Source organism: Mustelus asterias, chromosome 5 (assembly GCF_964213995.1).
Source record: "Mustelus asterias chromosome 5, sMusAst1.hap1.1, whole genome shotgun sequence".
Lineage (NCBI taxonomy): Eukaryota > Metazoa > Chordata > Chondrichthyes > Carcharhiniformes > Triakidae > Mustelus > Mustelus asterias.
Genome location: NC_135805.1, coordinates 756,355 through 777,850, shown reverse-complemented (window position 1 = coordinate 777,850; position 21,496 = coordinate 756,355). Strand labels below are relative to the sequence as shown.

Below are 21,496 nucleotides of genomic sequence, written 5' to 3'. Positions count from 1 at the left end.
TGTCACTCACTGTCACTCACTGTCACTGTCACTCACTGTCACTCACTGTCACTGTCACTCACTCTCACTGTCACTCACTGTCACTCACTGTCACTGTCACTCACTGTCACTCACTCTCACTGTCACTCACTCTCACTGTCACTCTCACTGTCACTCACTGTCACTCACTGTCACTGTCACTCACTGTCACTCACTGTCACTGTCACTCACTCTCACTGTCACTCACTGTCAGTCACTGTCACTCACTGTCACTCTCACTGTCACTCACTGTCACTGTCACTCACTGTCACTGTCACTCACTGTCACTCACTCTCACTGTCACTCACTCTCACTCACTCTCACTGTCACTCACTCTCACTCACTCTCACTGTCACTCACTGTCACACACTGTCACTGTCACTCACTGTCACTGTCACTCACTGTCACTCACTGTCACTCACTGTCTCTGTCACTCACTGTCACTCACTGTCACTGTCACTCACTGTCACTCACTGTCACTCACTCTCACTGTCACTCACTGTCACTCACTGTCACTGTCACTCACTGTCACTCACTCTCACTGTCACTCTCTGTCACTCACTGTCTCTGTCACTCACTGTCACTCACTGTCACTGTCACTCACTGTCACTCACTGTCACTCACTGTCTCTGTCACTCACTGTCACTCACTGTCACTGTCACTCACTGTCACTCACTGTCACTCACTCTCACTGTCACTCTCTGTCACTCACTGTCACTGTCACTCACTGTCACTCACTGTCACTGTCACTCACTGTCACTCACTCTCTGTCACTCACTGTCACTCACTGTCACTGTCACTCACTGTCACTCACTGTCACTCACTGTCACTGTCACTCACTGTCACTCACTGTCACTCACTCTCACTCACTCTCACTGTCACTCACTCTCACTCACTGTCACTCACTGTCACTGTCACTCACTCTCACTGTCACTCACTGTCACTCACTGTCACTGTCACTCACTGTCACTGTCACTCACTGTCACTCACTGTCACTCACTGTCACTCACTGTCACTGTCACTCACTGTCACTCACTGTCACTGTCACTCACTGTCACTGTCACTCACTCTCACTGTCACTCACTGTCACTCACTGTCACTCACTGTCACTCACTGTCACTCACTGTCACTGTCACTCACTGTCACTCACTGTCACTGTCACTCACTGTCACTCACTGTCACTGTCACTCACTGTCACTGTCACTCACTCTCACTGTCACTCACTGTCACTCACTGTCACTCACTGTCACTCACTGTCACTGTCACTCACTGTCACTCACTGTCACTCACTGTCACTCACTGTCACTGTCACTCACTCTCACTGTCACTCACTCTCACTGTCACTCACTCTCACTCACTCTCACTGTCACTCACTGTCACTCACTGTCACTGTCACTCACTCTCACTCACTCTCACTCACTCTCACTGTCACTCACTGTCACTGTCACTCACTGTCACTGTCACTCACTCACTGTCACTCACTGTCACTCACTGTCACTCACTGTCACTGTCACTCACTCTCACTGTCACTCACTCTCACTGTCACTCACTCTCACTCACTCTCACTGTCACTCACTGTCACTCACTGTCACTGTCACTCACTCTCACTCACTCTCACTCACTCTCACTGTCACTCACTGTCACTGTCACTCACTGTCACTGTCACTCACTCACTGTCACTCACTGTCACTGTTACTCACTGTCACTCACTCTCACTCACTCTCACTGTCACTCACTCTCACTCACTGTCACTCACTGTCACTGTCACTCACTCTCACTGTCACTCACTGTCACTCACTGTCACTCACTGTCACTCACTGTCACTGTCACTCACTGTCACTCACTGTCACTCACTGTCACTCACTGTCACTCACTGTCACTGTCACTCACTCTCACTGTCACTCACTCTCACTGTCACTCACTGTCACTCTCACTCACTCTCACTGTCACTCACTGTCACTGTCACTCACTCTCACTGTCACTCACTCTCACTGTCACTCACTCTCACTGTCACTCACTCTCACTGTCACTCACTCTCACTCACTCTCACTGTCACTCACTGTCACTGTCACTCACTCTCACTCACTCTCACTGTCACTCACTGTCACTGTCACTCACTGTCACTGTCACTCACTGTCACTCACTCTCACTGTCACTCACTCTCACTGTCACTCACTCTCACTGTCACTCACTGTCACTGTCACTCACTGTCACTCACTCTCACTGTCACTCACTCTCACTGTCACTCACTCTCACTGTCACTCACTCTCACTGTCACTCACTGTCACTCACTGTCACTCACTGTCACTGTCACTCACTGTCACTGTCACTCACTGTCACTGTCACTCACTCTCACTCACTCTCACTGTCACTCACTCTCACTCACTGTCACTGTCACTCACTCTCACTCACTGTCACTCCCTGTCACTGTCACTCTCACTCACTGTCACTCACTCTCACTCACTGTCACTCACTGTCACTGTCACTCACTCTCACTCTCACTCACTGTCACTCACTGTCACTCACTGTCACTGTCACTCACTGTCACTCACTCTCACTGTCACTCACTCTCACTCACTCTCACTGTCACTCACTGTCACTCACTGTCACTGTCACTCACTGTCACTCACTGTCACTGTCACTCACTGTCACTGTCACTCACTGTCACTCACTGTCACTGTCACTCACTCTCACTGTCACTCACTGTCAGTCACTGTCACTCACTGTCACTCACTGTCACTGTCACTCACTGTCACTCACTGTCACTGTCACTCACTGTCACTCACTGTCACTGTCACTCACTGTCACTGTCACTCACTGTCACTCACTGTCACTGTCACTCACTGTCACTCACTGTCACTCACTCTCACTGTCACTCACTCTCACTCACTCTCACTGTCACTCACTGTCACTCACTGTCACTGTCACTCACTGTCACTCACTGTCACTGTCACTCACTGTCACTGTCACTCACTGTCACTCACTGTCACTGTCACTCACTCTCACTGTCACTCACTGTCAGTCACTGTCACTCACTGTCACTCTCACTGTCACTCACTGTCACTGTCACTCACTGTCACTCACTCTCACTGTCACTCACTCTCACTCACTCTCACTGTCACTCACTGTCACTCACTGTCACTGTCACTCACTGTCACTGTCACTCACTGTCACTCACTGTCACTCACTCTCTGTCACTCACTGTCACTGTCACTCACTGTCACTCACTGTCACTCACTCTCACTGTCACTCACTGTCACTGTCACTCACTGTCACTCACTGTCACTGTCACTCACTGTCACTGTCACTCACTGTCACTGTCACTCACTGTCACTCACTGTCACTCACTGTCTCTGTCACTCACTGTCACTCACTCTCTGTCACTCACTGTCACTGTCACTCACTGTCACTCACTGTCACTCACTCTCACTGTCACTCACTGTCACTCACTGTCACTCACTGTCACTGTCACTCACTGTCACTCACTCTCTGTCACTCACTGTCACTGTCACTCACTGTCACTGTCACTCACTGTCACTGTCACTCACTGTCACTCACTGTCACTCACTCCCACTCACTCTCACTGTCACTCACTCTCACTCACTGTCACTGTCACTCACTCTCACTCACTGTCACTCCCTGTCACTGTCACTCACTCTCACTGTCACTCACTCTCACTCACTGTCACTCACTGTCACTGTCACTCACTCTCACTGTCACTCACTCTCACTGTCACTCACTGTCACTCACTGTCACTCACTGTCACTCACTGTCACTCACTGTCACTGTCACTCACTGTCACTCACTGTCACTGTCACTCACTCTCACTGTCACTCACTGTCACTCACTGTCACTCACTGTCACTGTCACTCACTGTCACTCACTCTCACTGTCACTCACTCTCACTGTCACTCACTCTCACTGTCACTCACTCTCACTCACTCTCACTGTCACTCACTGTCACTCACTGTCACTGTCACTCACTCTCACTCACTCTCACTCACTCTCACTGTCACTCACTGTCACTGTCACTCACTGTCACTGTCACTCACTCTCACTGTCACTCACTGTCACTCACTGTCACTCACTGTCACTGTCACTCACTGTCACTCACTCTCACTGTCACTCACTCTCACTGTCACTCACTCTCACTGTCACTCACTCTCACTCACTCTCACTGTCACTCACTGTCACTGTCACTCACTCTCACTCACTCTCACTCACTCTCACTGTCACTCACTGTCACTGTCACTCACTGTCACTGTCACTCACTCACTGTCACTCACTGTCACTGTTACTCACTGTCACTCACTCTCACTCACTCTCACTGTCACTCACTCTCACTCACTGTCACTCCCTGTCACTGTCACTCACTCTCACTGTCACTCACTCTCACTCACTGTCACTCACTGTCACTCACTGTCACTGTCACTCACTGTCACTCACTGTCACTCACTGTCACTGTCACTCACTCTCACTGTCACTCACTCTCACTGTCACTCACTGTCACTCTCACTCACTCTCACTGTCACTCACTGTCACTGTCACTCACTCTCACTCACTCTCACTGTCACTCACTCTCACTGTCACTCACTCTCACTGTCACTCACTCTCACTCACTCTCACTGTCACTCACTGTCACTGTCACTCACTGTCACTGTCACTCACTGTCACTCACTCTCACTGTCACTCACTCTCACTGTCACTCACTCTCACTGTCACTCACTGTCACTGTCACTCACTGTCACTCACTGTCACTGTCACTCACTGTCACTGTCACTCACTGTCACTCACTCTCACTGTCACTCACTCTCACTGTCACTCACTCTCACTGTCACTCACTCTCACTGTCACTCACTCTCACTGTCACTCACTCTCACTGTCACTCACTCTCACTGTCACTCACTGTCACTGTCACTCTGTCACTCACTGTCACTGTCACTCACTCTCACTGTCACTCACTGTCACTCACTGTCACTCACTGTCACTCACTGTCACTGTCACTCACTGTCACTCACTGTCACTGTCACTCACTGTCACTGTCACTCACTGTCACTCACTGTCACTCACTGTCACTGTCACTCACTGTCACTCACTCTCACTGTCACTCACTGTCACTCACTGTCACTCACTGTCACTGTCACTCACTGTCACTCACTCTCACTGTCACTCACTCTCACTGTCACTCACTCTCACTGTCACTCACTCTCACTGTCACTCACTCTCACTCACTCTCACTGTCACTGTCACTCACTCTCACTGTCACTCACTCTCACTCACTCTCACTCACTCTCACTGTCACTCACTGTCACTGTCACTCACTGTCACTGTCACTCACTCACTGTCACTCACTGTCACTGTTACTCACTGTCACTCACTCTCACTCACTCTCACTGTCACTCACTCTCACTCACTGTCACTGTCACTCACTCTCACTCACTGTCACTCCCTGTCACTGTCACTCACTCTCACTGTCACTCACTCTCACTCACTGTCACTCACTGTCACTGTCACTCACTCTCACTGTCACTCACTGTCACTCACTGTCACTCACTGTCACTCACTGTCACTGTCACTCACTGTCACTCACTGTCACTCACTGTCACTGTCACTCACTCTCACTGTCACTCACTCTCACTGTCACTCACTGTCACTCTCACTCACTCTCACTGTCACTCACTGTCACTGTCACTCACTCTCACTGTCACTCACTCTCACTGTCACTCACTCTCACTGTCACTCACTCTCACTGTCACTCACTCTCACTCACTCTCACTGTCACTCACTGTCACTGTCACTCACTGTCACTCACTCTCACTCACTCTCACTGTCACTCACTGTCACTGTCACTCACTGTCACTGTCACTCACTGTCACTGTCACTCACTGTCACTCACTCTCACTCACTCTCACTGTCACTCACTCTCACTGTCACTCACTCTCACTGTCACTCACTCTCACTGTCACTCACTGTCACTCACTGTCACTCACTGTCACTGTTACTCACTGTCACTCACTCTCACTGTCACTCACTGTCACTCACTGTCACTCACTGTCACTGTCACTCACTCTCACTGTCACTCACTCTCACTGTCACTCACTGTCACTCACTGTCACTCACTGTCACTCACTGTCACTGTCACTCACTGTCACTGTCACTCACTGTCACTGTCACTCACTCTCACTCACTCTCACTGTCACTCACTCTCACTCACTCTCACTGTCACTCACTCTCACTCACTGCCACTCACTGTCACTCCCTGTCACTGTCACTCTCACTCACTGTCACTCACTCTCACTCACTGTCACTCACTGTCACTGTCACTCACTCTCACTCTCACTCACTGTCACTCACTGTCACTCACTGTCACTGTCACTCACTGTCACTCACTGTCACTCACTGTCACTCACTGTCACTGTCACTCACTGTCACTGTCACTCACTGTCACTGTCACTCACTCTCACTGTCACTCACCCTCACTCTCACTCACTGTCACTGTCACTCACTGTCACTCACTGTCACTGTCACTCACTCTCACTCACTCTCACTCACTCTCACTCACTCTCACTCACTCTCACTCACTGTCACTGTCACTCACTCTCACTGTCACTCACTGTCACTGTCACTCACTGTCACTGTCACTCACTGTCACTCACTGTCACTCACTCTCACTGTCACTCACTCTCACTGTCACTCCCTGTCACTCACTAACCGTCACTCACTGTCACTCACTGTCACTGCCACTCCCTGTTACTCATTGTCACTGTCACTCACTGTCACTCACTGTCACTGTCACTCACCCTCGCTCACCCTCGCTCACCCTCACTCACTCTCACTCTCACTCACTCTCACTGTCACTCACCCTCACTCTCACTCACTGTCACTCACTCACTGTCACTCACTGTCACTCACTGTCACTCACTGTCACTCACCCTCAGTCACCCTCACTCACCCTCACTCACACTCACTCTCACTCACTCTCACTCACTCACTGTCACTCTTTCACAGTCACACTCTCACTGTCACTCCCTGTCACTGTCGCTCACTGTCACTCCCTGTCACTGTCACTCACTTTCACTGTCACTCACTGTCACTCCCTGTCATTGTCACTCACTGTCACTGTCACTCACTGTCTCTCTCACTCACTCACTCACACTCTCACTCTATCACTCACTCTCACTGTCACTCACTGTCACTCATTGACATTATTTCAGAGTGTATAATTTGAGATTATTTCAGAGAGTTTGATTTGAGATTATTTCAGAGTGTTTGATTTGAGGTTATTTCAGAGTATTTGATTTGGGATTATTTCATGGGGCTTGATTTGAGATTATTTCAGAATGTTTGATTTGGAATTATTTCAGTGTTTGATTTGAGATTTCAGAGGGTTAGATTTGAGATTATTTCAGGGTGTTTGGTTTGATATTATTTCGGGGTGTTTAATTTGAGATTATTTCAAGGGAATGATTTGAGGTAATTCCACTTGTTTGATTTGAGATTATTTCGGAGAATTTCATTTGAGATTATTTCAGAGTGTTTGATTTGATGTTATTTCAGAGAATTTGATTTGAGTTTATTTCAGAGTGTTTGATTTGAGATTATTTCAGACCGTTTGATTTGAGATTATTTCAGGGTGTTTGATTTGGGAATCTTTCTACAGTGTTTAATTTAAGGTTATTTCAACGTGTTTGATTTGAGATTATATCAGTGAATTTGATTTGAGATTAATTCATAGAATTTGATTTGATATTATTTCAGAGTGTTTGATGTGATATTTCAGAGAATTTGATTTTATTTTATTTCAGAGAGTTGGATTTGAGATTATTTCAGGGCGTTTGATTTGGGATTGTTTCACAGTGTTTGATTTAAGGTTATTTCAGAGAATTTGATTTGAGATTATTTCAGAGAATTTGATTTGAGATTGTTTCAGAGTATTTGATTTGAGATTATTTCAAGTGTTTGATTTGAGATTATTTCAGAGTGTTTGATTTGATATTATTTCTGAGTGTTTGATTTGAGATTATTTCAGAGAATTTGAGTTAAGATTATTTCAGAGAGTTTGATTTGAGATTATTTCAGAGAATTTAATTTGAGATTATTTCGGAGAATTTGATTTGAGATTGTTTCAGAGTATTTGATTTGAGATTATTTCAAGTGTTTGATTTGATATTATTTCTGAGTGTTTGATTTGAGATTATTTCAGAGTATTTGATTTGAGATTATTTTAGAGTATTTGATTTGGGATTATTTCATGGGGCTTGATTTGAGATTATTTCCGAATGTATGATTTGGAATTATTTCGGAGTGTTTGATTTGAGATTATTGCAGAGCGTTTGACTTTAGATTATTTCAGAGAATTTGATTTGAGATTATTTCAGTGTTTGATTTGAGGTTATTTCAGAGTATTAGATTTGATGTTATTTCAGAGTGTTTGATTTGAGATGATTTCAGAAAATTCCATTTGATATTATTTCAGTGAACTTGAGTTGAGATTGTTTCAGATTGTTTGATTTGAGATTATTTCAGAGAATTTGATTTGAGATTATTTCAGGGTGCTGATTTGGGATTGCTTCAGTGTGTTTGATTTAAGGTTATTTCAGAGGATTTGATTTGAGATTATTTCAGAGAATTTTATTTGAGATCATTTCAGGGTGTTTGATTTGAGATTATTTCAGAGTGTTTGATTTGAGATTAATTCAGAGAGTTTGATTTGAGATTATTTCAGCGTTTGATTTGAGAATATTTCAGAGAATTTGATTAGCGATTATTTCAGAGAATTTGATTTGAGATCATTTCAGAGAATTTGATTTGAGATTATTTCAGAGTGTTTGATTTGAGATTATTGCAGAGCATTTGATGTGTTTGATTTGAGATTATTTCAGAGAGTTTGATTTGAGATTAGTTCAGATGTTTGATTTGAGATTATTTCAGAGTGCTTGATTTGAGATTATTACAAGGGTTTTGATTTGAGATTATTTCAGAGAATTTGATTTGAGATTATTTCAGAGAAGTTGATTTGAGACTTTTTCAGATGTTTGATTTGAGATTATTTCAGAGTGCTTGATTTGAGATTATTTCCAGAGTATTTGATTTGGGATTATTTCATGGGGCTTGATTTGAGATTATTGCAGTGTTTGATGTGTTTGATTTGAGATTATTTCAGAGAGTTTGATTTGAGATTATTTCCAGAGTATTTGATTTGGGATTATTTCATGGGGCTTGATTTGAGATTATTTCAGAGTGTTTGATTTGAGATTATTGCAGAGCATTTGATGTGTTTGATTTGAGATTATTTCAGAGAGTTTGATTTGAGATTAGTTCAGATGTTTGATTTGAGATTATTTCAGAGTGCTTGATTTGAAATTATTACTGGGGTTTTGATTTGAGATTATTTCAGATAATTTGATTTGATGTTATTTCAGAGTGTTTGATTTGAGATTATTTCAGAGTGTTTGATTTGAGATTATTTCAGCGTGTTTGATTTTAGATTATTTCAGATAATTTGATTTGAGATTATTTCAGAGTGTTTGATTTTAGATTATTTCAGAGAATTTGATTTGAGATTATTTCAGAGTGTTTGATTTGAGGTTATTTCAGAGTATTAGATTTGATGTTATTTCAGAGTGTTTGTTTTGAGATTATTTCAGAGAATTCGATTTGAGATTATTTCAGAGTGTTTGATTTGAGATGATTTCACAAAATTTAATTTAATATTATTTCAGCGAATTTGAGTTGAGATTGTTTCAGATTGTTTGATTTGAGATTATTTCAGATAATTTGATTTGATGTTATTTCAGAGTGTTTGATTTGAGATTATTTCAGAGTGTTTGATTTGAGATTATTTCAGCGTGTTTGATTTTAGATTATTTCAGATAATTTGATTTGAGATTATTTCAGAGTGTTTGATTTGAGGTTATTTCAGAGTATTAGATTTGATGTTATTTCAGAGTGTTTGTTTTGAGATTATTTCAGAGAATTCGATTTAAGATTATTTCAGAGTGTTTGTTTTGAGATTATTTCAGAGAATTCGATTTGAGATTATTTCAGAGTGTTTGATTTGAGATGATTTCAGAAAATTTAATTTAATATTATTTCAGCGAATTTGAGTTGAGATTGTTTCAGATTGTTTGATTTGAGATTATTTCAGATAATTTGATTTGATATTATTTCAGAGTGTTTGATTTGAGATTATTTCAGAGTGTTTGATTTGAGATTATTTCAGCGTGTTTGATTTTAGATTATTTCAGATAATTTGATTTGAGATTAATTCAGAGTGTTTGATTTGAGATTATTTCAGAGAATTTGATTTGAGATTATTTCAGGGTGCTGATTTGGGATTGCTTCAGAGTGTTTGGTTTAAGGTTATTTCAGAGAATTTGATTTGAGATTATTTCAGAGAATTTGATTTGAGATTATTTCAGGGTGTTTGATTTGTGCTTATTTCAGAGAATTTGATTTGAGATCATTTCAGGGTGTTTGATTTGAGATTATTTCAGAGTTTTTGATTTGAGATTAATTCAGAGAGTTTGATTTGAGAATATTTCAGAGAATTTGATTAGAGATTATTTCAGAGAATTTGATTTGAGATTATTTCACAGAATTTGATTTGAGATTACTACAGAGTGTTTGATTTGAGATTATTTCAGAGTATTTGATTTGATATTATTTCAGAGAATTTGATTTGAGATTATTTCAGAGCGTTTGACTTGAGATTATTTCAGAGAATTTGATTTGAGATTATTTCACAGAATTTGATTTGAGATTACTACAGAGTGTTTGATTTGAGATTATTTCAGAGTATTTGATTTGATATTATTTCAGAGAATTTGATTTGAGATTATTTCAGAGCGTTTGACTTGAGATTATTTCAGAGAATTTGATTTGAGATTATTTCAGTGTTTGATTTGAAATTATTTCAGAGTGTTTGATTTGAGATTATTTCAGAGTGTTTGATTTGATATTATTTCAGAGAATTTGATTTGAGATTACTACAGAGTGTTTGATTTGAGATTATTTCAGAGTATTTGATTTGATATTATTTCAGAGAATTTGATTTGAGATTATATCAGAGAATTTGATTTGAGATTATTTCAGAGTGTTTGATTTGAGATTATTTCAGAGAATTTGATTTGAGTTTACTACAGAGTGTTTGATTTGAGATTATTTCAGAGTATTTGATTTGATATTATTTCAGAGAATTTGATTTGAGATTACTAAGAGTGTTTGATTTGAGATTATTTCAGAGAATTTGATAATTTGATTCGAGATTATTTCAGGGTGTTTGATTTGATATTTCAGAGAATTTGATTTGAGATTATTTCAGAGTGTTTGATTTGATATTATTTCAGAGTGTTTGATTTGATATTATTTCAGATAATTTGATTTGAGATTATTTCAAAGTGTTTTATTTGAGATTATTTCAGGAAATGTGATGTGAAATTATTTCATAGTGTTTGATTTGGGATTGTTTCAGAGAGTTTGATTTGAGATATTTCAGAGTGTTTGATTTGAGATTATTTCAGAGTGTTTGATTTGGGATTGTTTCAAAGTGTTTGATTTAAGGTTATTTCAGAGAATTTGAGTTGAGATTATTTCTGAGAATTTAATTTGAGATTATTTCAGCGAATTTGATTTGAGATTATTTCAGGGTGTTTGATTTGTGATTATTTCAGAGTGTTTGATTTGAGATTATTTCGAGATTGTTTGATTTGATATTATTTTAGAGTGAGATTATTTCAGAGTGTTTGATTTGAGATTATTTCAGGGAGTTTGATTTGGGATTATTTCAGGGTGTTTGATTTGAGATTATTTCAGTGTTTGATTTGAGATTATTTCAGAGAATTTGATTTGAGATTATTTCAATGTGTTTGATTTGAGATTATTTCAGATAATTTGATTTGAGATTATTTCAGAAAAATTGATTTGAGATTATTTCAGAGTGTTTGATTTGAGATTATTTCAGAGTGTTTGATTTGAGGTTATTTCAGGGAGTTTGATTTGGGATTATTTCAGAGTGTTTGATTTGAGATTATTTCAGAGTGTTTGATTTGAGATTATTTCAGAGAATTTGATTTGAGATTATTTCAATGTGTTTGATTTGAGATTATTTCAGATAATTTGATTTGAGATTATTTCAGAAAAATTGATTTGAGATTATTTCAGAGTGTTTGATTTGGGATTGTTTCAGAGTGTTTGATTTGAGATATTTCAGAGTGTTTGATTTGACATTATTTCAGAGTGTTTGATTTGGGATTGTTTCAGAGTGTTCGATATAAGGTTATTTCAGAGAATTTGATTTGAGATTATTTCAGTGAATTTGATTTGAGATTATTTCAGGGTGTTTGATTTGTGATTATTTCAGAGTGTTTGATTTGAGATTATTTCAGAGTGTTTGATTTGAGATTATTTCGAGAGTGTTTGATTTGATATTATTTTGGATTGTTTGATTTGAGATTATTTCAGGGAGTTTGATTTGAGATTATTTCAGAGAATTTGTCTTCAGATTATTTTGAGTTGTGTGATTTGTGAAAATGCGAACCGGTTTGATTTCTGATTATTTGCAGGCTGTGGGTGCTGTGATTGTGGACTATTGCAGTGGGTTCCACTCTCTTGATTCCTTGCATACATTTGGTTTACCGTGGAGATTGGTCTGAGTTGCAATGAAATTCAATCTGGAGAAGGTAGACTGTGTGTATGTGCAGCCTGGCCTGCCTGCCATTGAATAAGACTGTGAATAATACTGCTTGTCTTCTCTCACTTTAGCCCTGATGAGGATTCCTGCCAGAAGTTCATCCCTTTTGTGGGTGTAAGTATCTCCAGCTCAGCTACTGATCTTTGGGTCTTTAACTCACTGCTATGATGTGTGAGAGGCTTTGTCTTTTCCAAATTCCTCAGCATTGTTGAAGCTTCAGCCTAGTCTGTGTTCACAAACCCTGAAATGAGGCTAAAGCTTGGAGTTGTCAGACATTGGAGTGTTGACAACCTGGAGCTGGGAGGCAAACTAACAATAGAATTCCAGAGTGTTACAGTGCACCAGGCTGCGTTTGGCTGCTCCTGTCTGCTTTGTGAACAAACTATCCCGTTCATCTCACCTCCTTTCCTCATCGCCCTGCAACCTTCCTTTCACATTCTCTTTTGGGAGCTCCAATTGGATTTGCTTCCTCTGCCCTATTAGGCAGCACATTCCTGCTCACAACTCGCTGAGTGAAGAATCTTTCCTCATGTTTTCTTAATCAACTTCAATCTTCTGGTTACTGACCTTCCTGCCACTGGGAAGAGTTTCTCCTTGTTTAGCTTCATGATTTTGAACAACTCTGTCAAATCTCTTCTCAAGCTTCTTCAGTCTCTCCACATCAGCCCCGGCACATTGCAATCAGACACTATCCTCTGTCCTGAGACCACACCACACCTACATGTTGGTATAGGAGCAAAGAAATTGTGACTTTGGAACAGGAACAGGAGGAGGCCATTCGGCACTTTAAGCCTGCATGACCATTCATTAAGATCATGACTGATCTGATTGTGGTCCCACCTTCCTCTCTATTAACCTGGCCTTGAATACATTCAGTGGCCCAGCCTCTATTGCCTTATATGGAAGAGAATTCTATGTAATAACAACCTTCTGGGAGAAAAAAATCCTCACCTTTGAAACCACAGTGCCCCAGATGTGGTTTTAATTTTCCAAAATTCCCTGGATTCGGGATAGGTGCCATTAGCTTGGAAGATAACAACTCTAACTCCTTATTCAAAAAGGGAGGGATGCAGAAAGCAGGAAACTACAGGCCAGTTAGTCTAACACCTGTCAGAGGGAACATGTTAGAAGCCATTATTAAAGATGTTATAGTGGGGCACTGCAAAACTTCACGACAATCAGGCAGAGTCGACGTGGTTTTGTGAAAGGGAAATCATGTTTAACCAGGTTATAGAGTCAGAGAGGTTTACAGCATGGAAACAGGCCCTTCGGCCCATATTGTCCATGCTGCCCTTTTTTTAAAAAACCCTTAAGCTAATCCCAATTGCCCGCATTTGCCCCATATCCCTCTATACCCATCTGCCCATGTAACTATCTAAATGCTTTTTAAAAGACAAAATTGTACCCGCCTCTACTACTACCTCTGGCAGCTTGTTCCAGACACTCACCACCTCTGTGTGAAAAAATTGCCCCTCTGGACACTTTTGAATCTCTCCCCTCTCACCTTAAACCTATGCCCTCTAGTTTTAGACTCCCCTACCTTTGAGAAAAGATATTGACTATCTATCTGATCTGTGCCCCTCATTATTTTATAGACCTCTATAAGCTCACCCCTCACCCTCCTACGCTCCAGAGAAAAAAGTCCCAGTCCATCCAGCCTCTCTTTATAACTCAATCCATCAAGTCCCGGTAGCATCCTAGTAAATCTTTTCTGCACTCTTTCTAGTTTAATAATTTCCTTTCTATAATAGGGTGACCAGAACTGTACACAGTATTCCAAGTGTGGCCTTACCAATGTCTTGTACAACTTCAACAAGACGTCCCAACTCCTGTATTCAATGTTCTGACCGATGAAACCAAGCATGCCGAATGCCTTCTTCACCACTCTGTCCACCTGTGACTCCACTTTCAAGGAGCTATGAACATGTACCCCTGGATCTCTTTGTTCTATAACTCTCCCCAACGCCCTACCATTAACTGTCCTGGTTCAATCTACCAAAATGCATCACCTCGCATTTGTCTGAATTAAACACCATCTGCCATTCGTCAACCCACTGAGGCACTGCCCTCATCTACCTTCTTGGTTACCCCTTCAAAAAACTCAATCAAATTTGTGAGACATGATTTTCCACTCACAAAGCCATGCTGACTGTCCCTAATCAGTCCTTGCGTCTCTAAATGCCTGTAGATCCTGTCTCTCAAAATACCTTCCAACAATTTACCCACCACAGATGTGAGGCTCACTGGCCTGTAGTTCCCAGGTTTTTCCCTGCAGCCCTTTTTAAACAATGGCACAACATTTGCCACTCTCCAATCTTCAGGCACCTCACCTGTGACTATCGATCATTCAAATATCTCGGCTCGGGGACCCGCAATTTCCTCCCTAGCCTCAGGTCCCGGGGATTTATCGACCTTGATGCCCTTTAAGACTCCTTCTCCGTAATATGTACACTCCTCAAGACATCACTATTTATTTCCCCAAGTTCCCTAACGTCCATGCTTTTCTCAACAGTAAATACTGATGAGAAATATTCATTTAGGATCTCACCCATCTCTTTTGGATCTGCACATAGATGACCTTTTTGATCCTCAAGAGGCCCTACTCTCTCCCTTGTTACTCTTTTGCCCTTTATGTATTTGTAGAAGCTCTTTGAATTCTCCTTTGCCTTATCTGCCAAAACAATCTCGTGTCCCTTTTTTGCCCTCCTGATTTCTCTCTTAACTCTACTCCTACACTCTTCAAGGGATTCGCTTGATCCCAGCTGCCTATGCAGGGCCTGTTTCCTGTGCTGTATTATGTGCCTCTTCTTCTTGACCAGGGCCTCATTATCCCGAGTCATCCAGGGTTCCCTCCTTCTACCAGCCTTGCCCTTCACTCTAAGAGGAACGTGTTTACCCTAAACCCTGGTTAACACACTTTTGAAAGCCTCCCACTTGCCAGATGTCCCTTTGCTTTCCCACAGACTCCCCCAGTTAACTGTTGAAAGTTCCTGTCTGATACCATCAAAATTGGCCTTGCCCCAATTTAGAATTTTAAGTTTTGGGACAGACCTATCATTCTCCATAGCTATCTTAAAACCAAAAGAATTATGGTCACTGGTCCCAAAGTGATCCCTCACTAACACTTCTGTCACCTGCCCTTCCTTATTTCCCAAGAGGAGGTCAAGTTTTGCCCCCTCTCTAGTCGGGCCATCCACACACTGAATGAGAAATTCCTCCTGAATACACTCAGCAAATTTCTCTCCATCCAACCCTCTAATACTATGGCTGTCCCAGTCAATGTTGGGAAAGTTAAAATCCCCCACTATTACCACCCTATTTTTCTTGGAGCTATCTGTAATCTCCTTACGTATTTGCTCCTCAATTTCCCGCTGACTATTTGGGGGTCTATAGTACAACCCTAGCAAAGTGATTTCCCCCTTCTTATTTCTCAGTTCTACCCGTATAGACTCAGTGGGCGAACCCTCGGATATATCCCTTCTCAGTACGGCCGTGATGTTTTCCCGAATCAAAAGTGCAACTCCCCCTCCTCTCTTACCTCCTGTTCTATCTTTCCTATAGCATCTGTACCCTGGAACATTGAGCTGTCCCTCCCTTAGCTATGTTTCAGTCATTGCTATAATATCTCAGTCCCATGTCCCCATCCATGCCCTGAGTTCATCTGCCTTGCTCGTCAGGCCTCTTGCATTGAAATAAATGCAGTTTAATCTGGACTTCCCTTGCTCTCTGTCCTGCTTTTGCCTGATCTGTCTTGTACTAGGATGACTGACACTGCTTTTACTACTTAATGTGCTCTCTTTAACTTCTGTGCTGTGTGGAGTTCTTTGAAAGAGTCACATGTGCTGTGGATAAAGGGGAACCAGTGGATGTACTGGACTTAGATCTCCAGAAGGCATTTAATAATAGGTCACATCAAAGGTTATTGTGGAAAATAAAAGCTTGTGGTGTCATGGGTAACATATTGGCATTGATTGAAGATTAGTTAGCTAAATTTGCTGATTACACAAAGTTCAGTAGGAAAGTAGAATCCTAGAATCCCTACAGTGCAGAAGGAGGCCATTCAGCCCATCGAGCCTGCACCGACCACAATCCCACCCAGGCCCCATCCTCCCAACCCCATGCATTCACCCTGCTAATCCCCCTGACATTAAGGGGCAATTTACCATGACCAATCAACCTTGCCTGACATTTTTGGACTGTGGGAGGAAACTGGAGCACCTGGAGGAAACCCACGCAGACACGGGGAGAACGTGCAGACTCCACACAGACAGTGACCCAGACTGGGAATTGAATCTTGGTCCCGGGTGCTGTGAGGCAGCAGTGCTAACCACTGTGCCACCGTGTAGTGGTTAAATCGTGAAGAGGATGCAAGGAGGCTACAAAGGGACATTGACAGATTAAGTGAGTGGATAAAAATCTGGAAGTGAAGAATAATGTGGGAGGAATGAACTCCTGTCACCAAACCTGCCCAGGGATTTTCTTCTCCTCCCAACAATGACATCACCAAAGGCTGTGAACATGGATTACACTGAGGGAAGAGCTGCAGAGATCATGATTTTAAAAAAAACACTAACGTCACAACAGATTAGGAGAATGCTTTTCTCTGAGGGTTGAGAGTCTCTGGAACTCTCTTCCTCAAAAGGCAATGGAAGCAGAGTCTTTGAATGTTTTTAAGGCAGAGCGAGATAGATTCTTGATTAATCAGGGGTGAAAGGTTATCGGGGGTTAACAGGGGGCTGAGATGTGCTGCTTTGCTATTCCTGCCAAAGTGGACAAGTTCACATTTTCCCACATTATACTCCGTCTGCCAATTTTTCCCCACTGTCTGCACCTGTCCTTTTGTAACGGGGAGACAGTGGGTTCGTGATAATCTCACTGAACTAACAATCCCGAGACCCAGGGTAATGCTCTGGAGGCATAGGTTCAAATCCCACACAGCAACTGGTGAAATTCAAATTTAGTTAATAAATTTGGAATATAAAGTTGCTCTAAGTAATGGTGACCAAGAAACCATTGTCGATTGTCGGAAAAACCCATCTGGTTCGCTAATGTCCTTTAGGGAAGGAAATCTGCCGTCCTTACCCGGTCTGGCCTACATGTGATTCCAGAGCCACAGCAATGTGGTTGACTCGTAACTGCCCAGCGAGACATTCAGTTGTATCAATTGCTACAAAGTCTAAAAGGAATGAAAGGAGACAGATTACCCAGCATTGACCTGACTACCCGAAATGACACTGGCAAGCCCAGCCCTGTCCACCCTGCAAAGTCCTCCTTACTAACATCCGGGGCTAGTGCCAAAATTGGGAGAGCTGTGCTGTTTCACAGACTAGTCAAACAACAGCCTGATGGGGTCATTCTCACAGAAACGTACCTTACAGATAATGGGCAGAATGTTACTGCTCCGCCCACCACTGGAACTGTAGCAGGCGGGGGGGGGGTGGGGGGCAGACCATGGAAAGGTCCGTTGACCTTGGGTGGGATTTTCTGGTCTTGGGGTGAGCGCGGCTGGAAAATCCCACCCAATGTCTCAGACGCCACAATCACTATTCCAATCACTATGTCCTGTCCCACTGGCAGTTCAGACCCAGTAAGAAGTCTCACAACACCAGGTTAAAGTCCAACAGGTTTATTTGGTTTATAAGTTAGAGGGATTAGTGGGTAAAATCTGTAGGGATATGGGAGTAGGGTTCTGGGTGGGATTGTGGTCGGTGCAGACTCGATGGGCCGAATGGCCTCTTTCTGTACTGTAGGGTTTCTATGAAAAGCCACTAGCTTTTGGAGCGCTGCTCCTTCGTCAGGTGAGTGGGAGTTCTGTTCACAAACAGGGCATATAAAGACACAAACTCAATTTACAAAATAATGGTTGGAATGCGAGTCTTTACAGGTAATCAAGTCTTAAAGGTACAGACAATGTGAGTGGAGAGAGGGTTAAGCACAGGTTAAAGAGATGTGTATTGTCTCCAGACAGGACAGTTAGTGAGATTTTGCAAGCACAGGCAAGTCATGGGGGTTACAGATAGTGTGACATGAACCCAAGATCCCGGTTGAGGCCGTCTTCATGTGTGCGGAACTTGGCTATCAGTATCTGCTCAGCGACTCTGCGTTGTCGTGTGTCGTGAAGGCCGCCTTGGAGAACGCTTACCCGAAGATCAGAGGCCGAATGCCCATGACCGCTGAAGTGTTCCCCAACAGGAAGAGAACAGTCTTGCCTGGTGATTGTCAAGCGGTGGTTCATTCATCCGTTGTCGCAGCGTCTGCATAGTTTCCCCAATGTACCATGCCTCGGGACATCCTTTCTTGCAGCGTATCAGGTAGACAACGTTGGCCGAGTTGCAAGAGTATGTACCGTGTACCTGGTGGATGGTGTTCTCACGTGAGATGATGGCATCCGTGTCGATGATCCGGCACGTCTTGCAGAGGTTGCTGTGGCAGGGTTGTGTGGTGTCATGGTCACTGTTCTGAAGGCTGGGTAGTTTGCTGCGGACAATGGTCTGTTTGAGGTTGTGCGGTTGTTTGAAGGCAAGAAGTGGGGGTGTGGGGATGGCCTTGGCGAGATGTTCGTCTTCATCAATGACATGTTGAAGGCTCCGGAGGAGATGCCGTAGCTTCTCCGCTCCGGGGAAGTACTGGACAACGAAGGGTACTCTGTCCACCGTGTCCCGTGTTTGTCTTCTGAGGAGGTCGGTGCAGTTTTTCGTTGTGGCGCGTCGGAACTGTCGATCGATGAGTCGAGCGCCATATCCTGTTCTTATGAGGGCATCTTTCAGCGTCTGGAGGTGTCTGTTGCGATCCTCCTTATCCGAGCAGATCCTGTGTATTCGGAGGACTTGTCCGTAGGGGATGGCTTCTTTAACGTGTTTAGGGTGGAAGCTGGAGAAGTGGAGCATCATGAGGTTATCCGTGGGCTTGCGGTACAGTGAGGTGCTGAGGTGACCGTCCTTAATGGAGATGCGTGTGTCCAAGAATGCAACCGATTCCAGAGAGTAGTCCATGGTGAGTCTGATGGTGGGATGGAACTTGTTGATGTCATCATAGAGTTGTTTCAGTGATTGTTCACCATGAGTCCAAAGGAAGAAAATGTCATCGCTGTATCTAGTGTATAGCATCGGTTGAAGGTCCTGTGCGGTGAAGAGGTCTTGTTCGAACCTGTGCATGAAGATGTTGGCATATTGAGGTGCGAATTTTGTCCCCATGGCTGTTCCGTGTGTCTGGATGAAGAACTGGTTGTTGAAGGTGAAGACATTGTGGTCCAGGATGAAGTGGATGAGTTGTAAAATTGCATCTGGAGATTGGCAGTTGTTGGCGTTGAGTACTGAGGCAGTTGCAGCAATGCCATCATCGTGGGGGATGCTGGTGTAGAGTGCCGAGACATCCATTGTGACGAGGAGTGCCCTTGGTTCAACTGCTCCATGTGTGCTGAGTTTCTGTAGGAAGTCCGCAGTGTCACGACAAAAGCTGGGGGTTCTCTGTACAATGGGTTTCAGGATGCCCTCGACGTAGCCAGAGAGGTTCTCGCACAGGGTCCCATTGCCCGATGCGATAGGACGGCCGGGTGTGTTTGCCTTGTGTATCTTTGGGAGGCAGTAGAGATCTCCAACATGGGGAGTACGTGGGATGAGAGCACGGAGGGTGCTCTGAAGGTCCGGATCAAAGGTCTTGATCAGTCTGTTGAGTTGACAGTTTAGACCCAGCAGAGGTGGCAGCAGCACAGTGATATACAGTCGGGAGGGAGTTGCCCTGGGAGTTCTCAATGGGTGGCACGGTAGCACAGTGGTTAGCACTGCGGCTTCACAGCTCCAGGGACCTGGGTTCGATTCCCGGCTTGGGTCACTGTCTGTGTGGAGTTTGCACATTCTCCTCGTGTCTGCGTGGGTTTCCTCCGGGTGCTCCGGTTTCCTCCCACAGTCCAAAGATGTGCGGGTTAGGTTGATTGGCTGTGCTAAAAAATTGCCCCTTAGTGTCCTGAGATGAGTAGGTTAGAGGGATTAGCGGGTAAAATATGTAGGGATATGGGGGTAGGGCCTGGGTGGGATTGTGGTCGGTGCAGACTCGATGGGCCGAATGGCCTCTTTCTGCACTGTAGGGTTTCTATGATCTATGATCAACTCTGGACCCCATGAACTCCTATTGCACCAGATCAAACATGGACAAGGAAACCTCCTGCTGGTTACCACGTACCGTCTCCCCTCAGCTGATCAATCGGTACTCCACCATGTTTTAGAACCATAGAAAATTACAGCTCAGAAACAGGCCTTTTGGCCCTTCTTGTCTGTGCCGAACCATTTTTTGCCTAGTCCCACTGACCTGCACTTGGACCATATCCCTCCACACCCCTCTCATCCATGAACCCGTCCAAGTTTTTCTTACGGTAGCACAGTGGTTAGCACTGCTGCTTCACAGCTCCAGGGTCCCGGGTTCGATTCCCGGCTTGGGTCACTGTCTGTGTGGAGTTTGCACATTCTCCTCGTGTCTGCGTGGGTTTCCTCCGGGTGCTCCGGTTTCCTCCCACAGTCCAAAGATGTGCGGGTTAGGTTGATTGGCCAGGTTAAAAATTGCCCCTTCGAGTCCTGGGATGCGTAGGTTAGAGGGATTAGCGGGTAAATATGTGGGGGTAGGGCCTGGGTGGGATTGTGGTCGGTGCAGACTTGATGGGCCGAATGGCCTCCTTCTGCACTGTAGGGTTTCTATGATTTCTATGATTTCTATGAAATGTTATACGGAGTTATTACTACTGTATCCGGCAGCTCATTCCACACTCCCACCACTCTCCGCATGAAGAAGCCCCCC

At 43.5% G+C, this 21,496-nt stretch overlaps 1 protein-coding gene across 1 annotated transcript in view; it reads left to right on the top strand.

Moving 5' to 3' along the window:
• LOC144493935 (phosphofurin acidic cluster sorting protein 2-like) overlaps positions 1-21,496 on the top strand; it is a 410,987-nt gene that overhangs the window by 288,539 nt on the left and 100,952 nt on the right. The window contains exon 20 of the mRNA XM_078213510.1: positions 12,781-12,823. Within this exon, the coding sequence (XP_078069636.1) occupies positions 12,781-12,823 (43 nt within the window). The remainder of the gene's footprint in view (positions 1-12,780; positions 12,824-21,496) is intronic.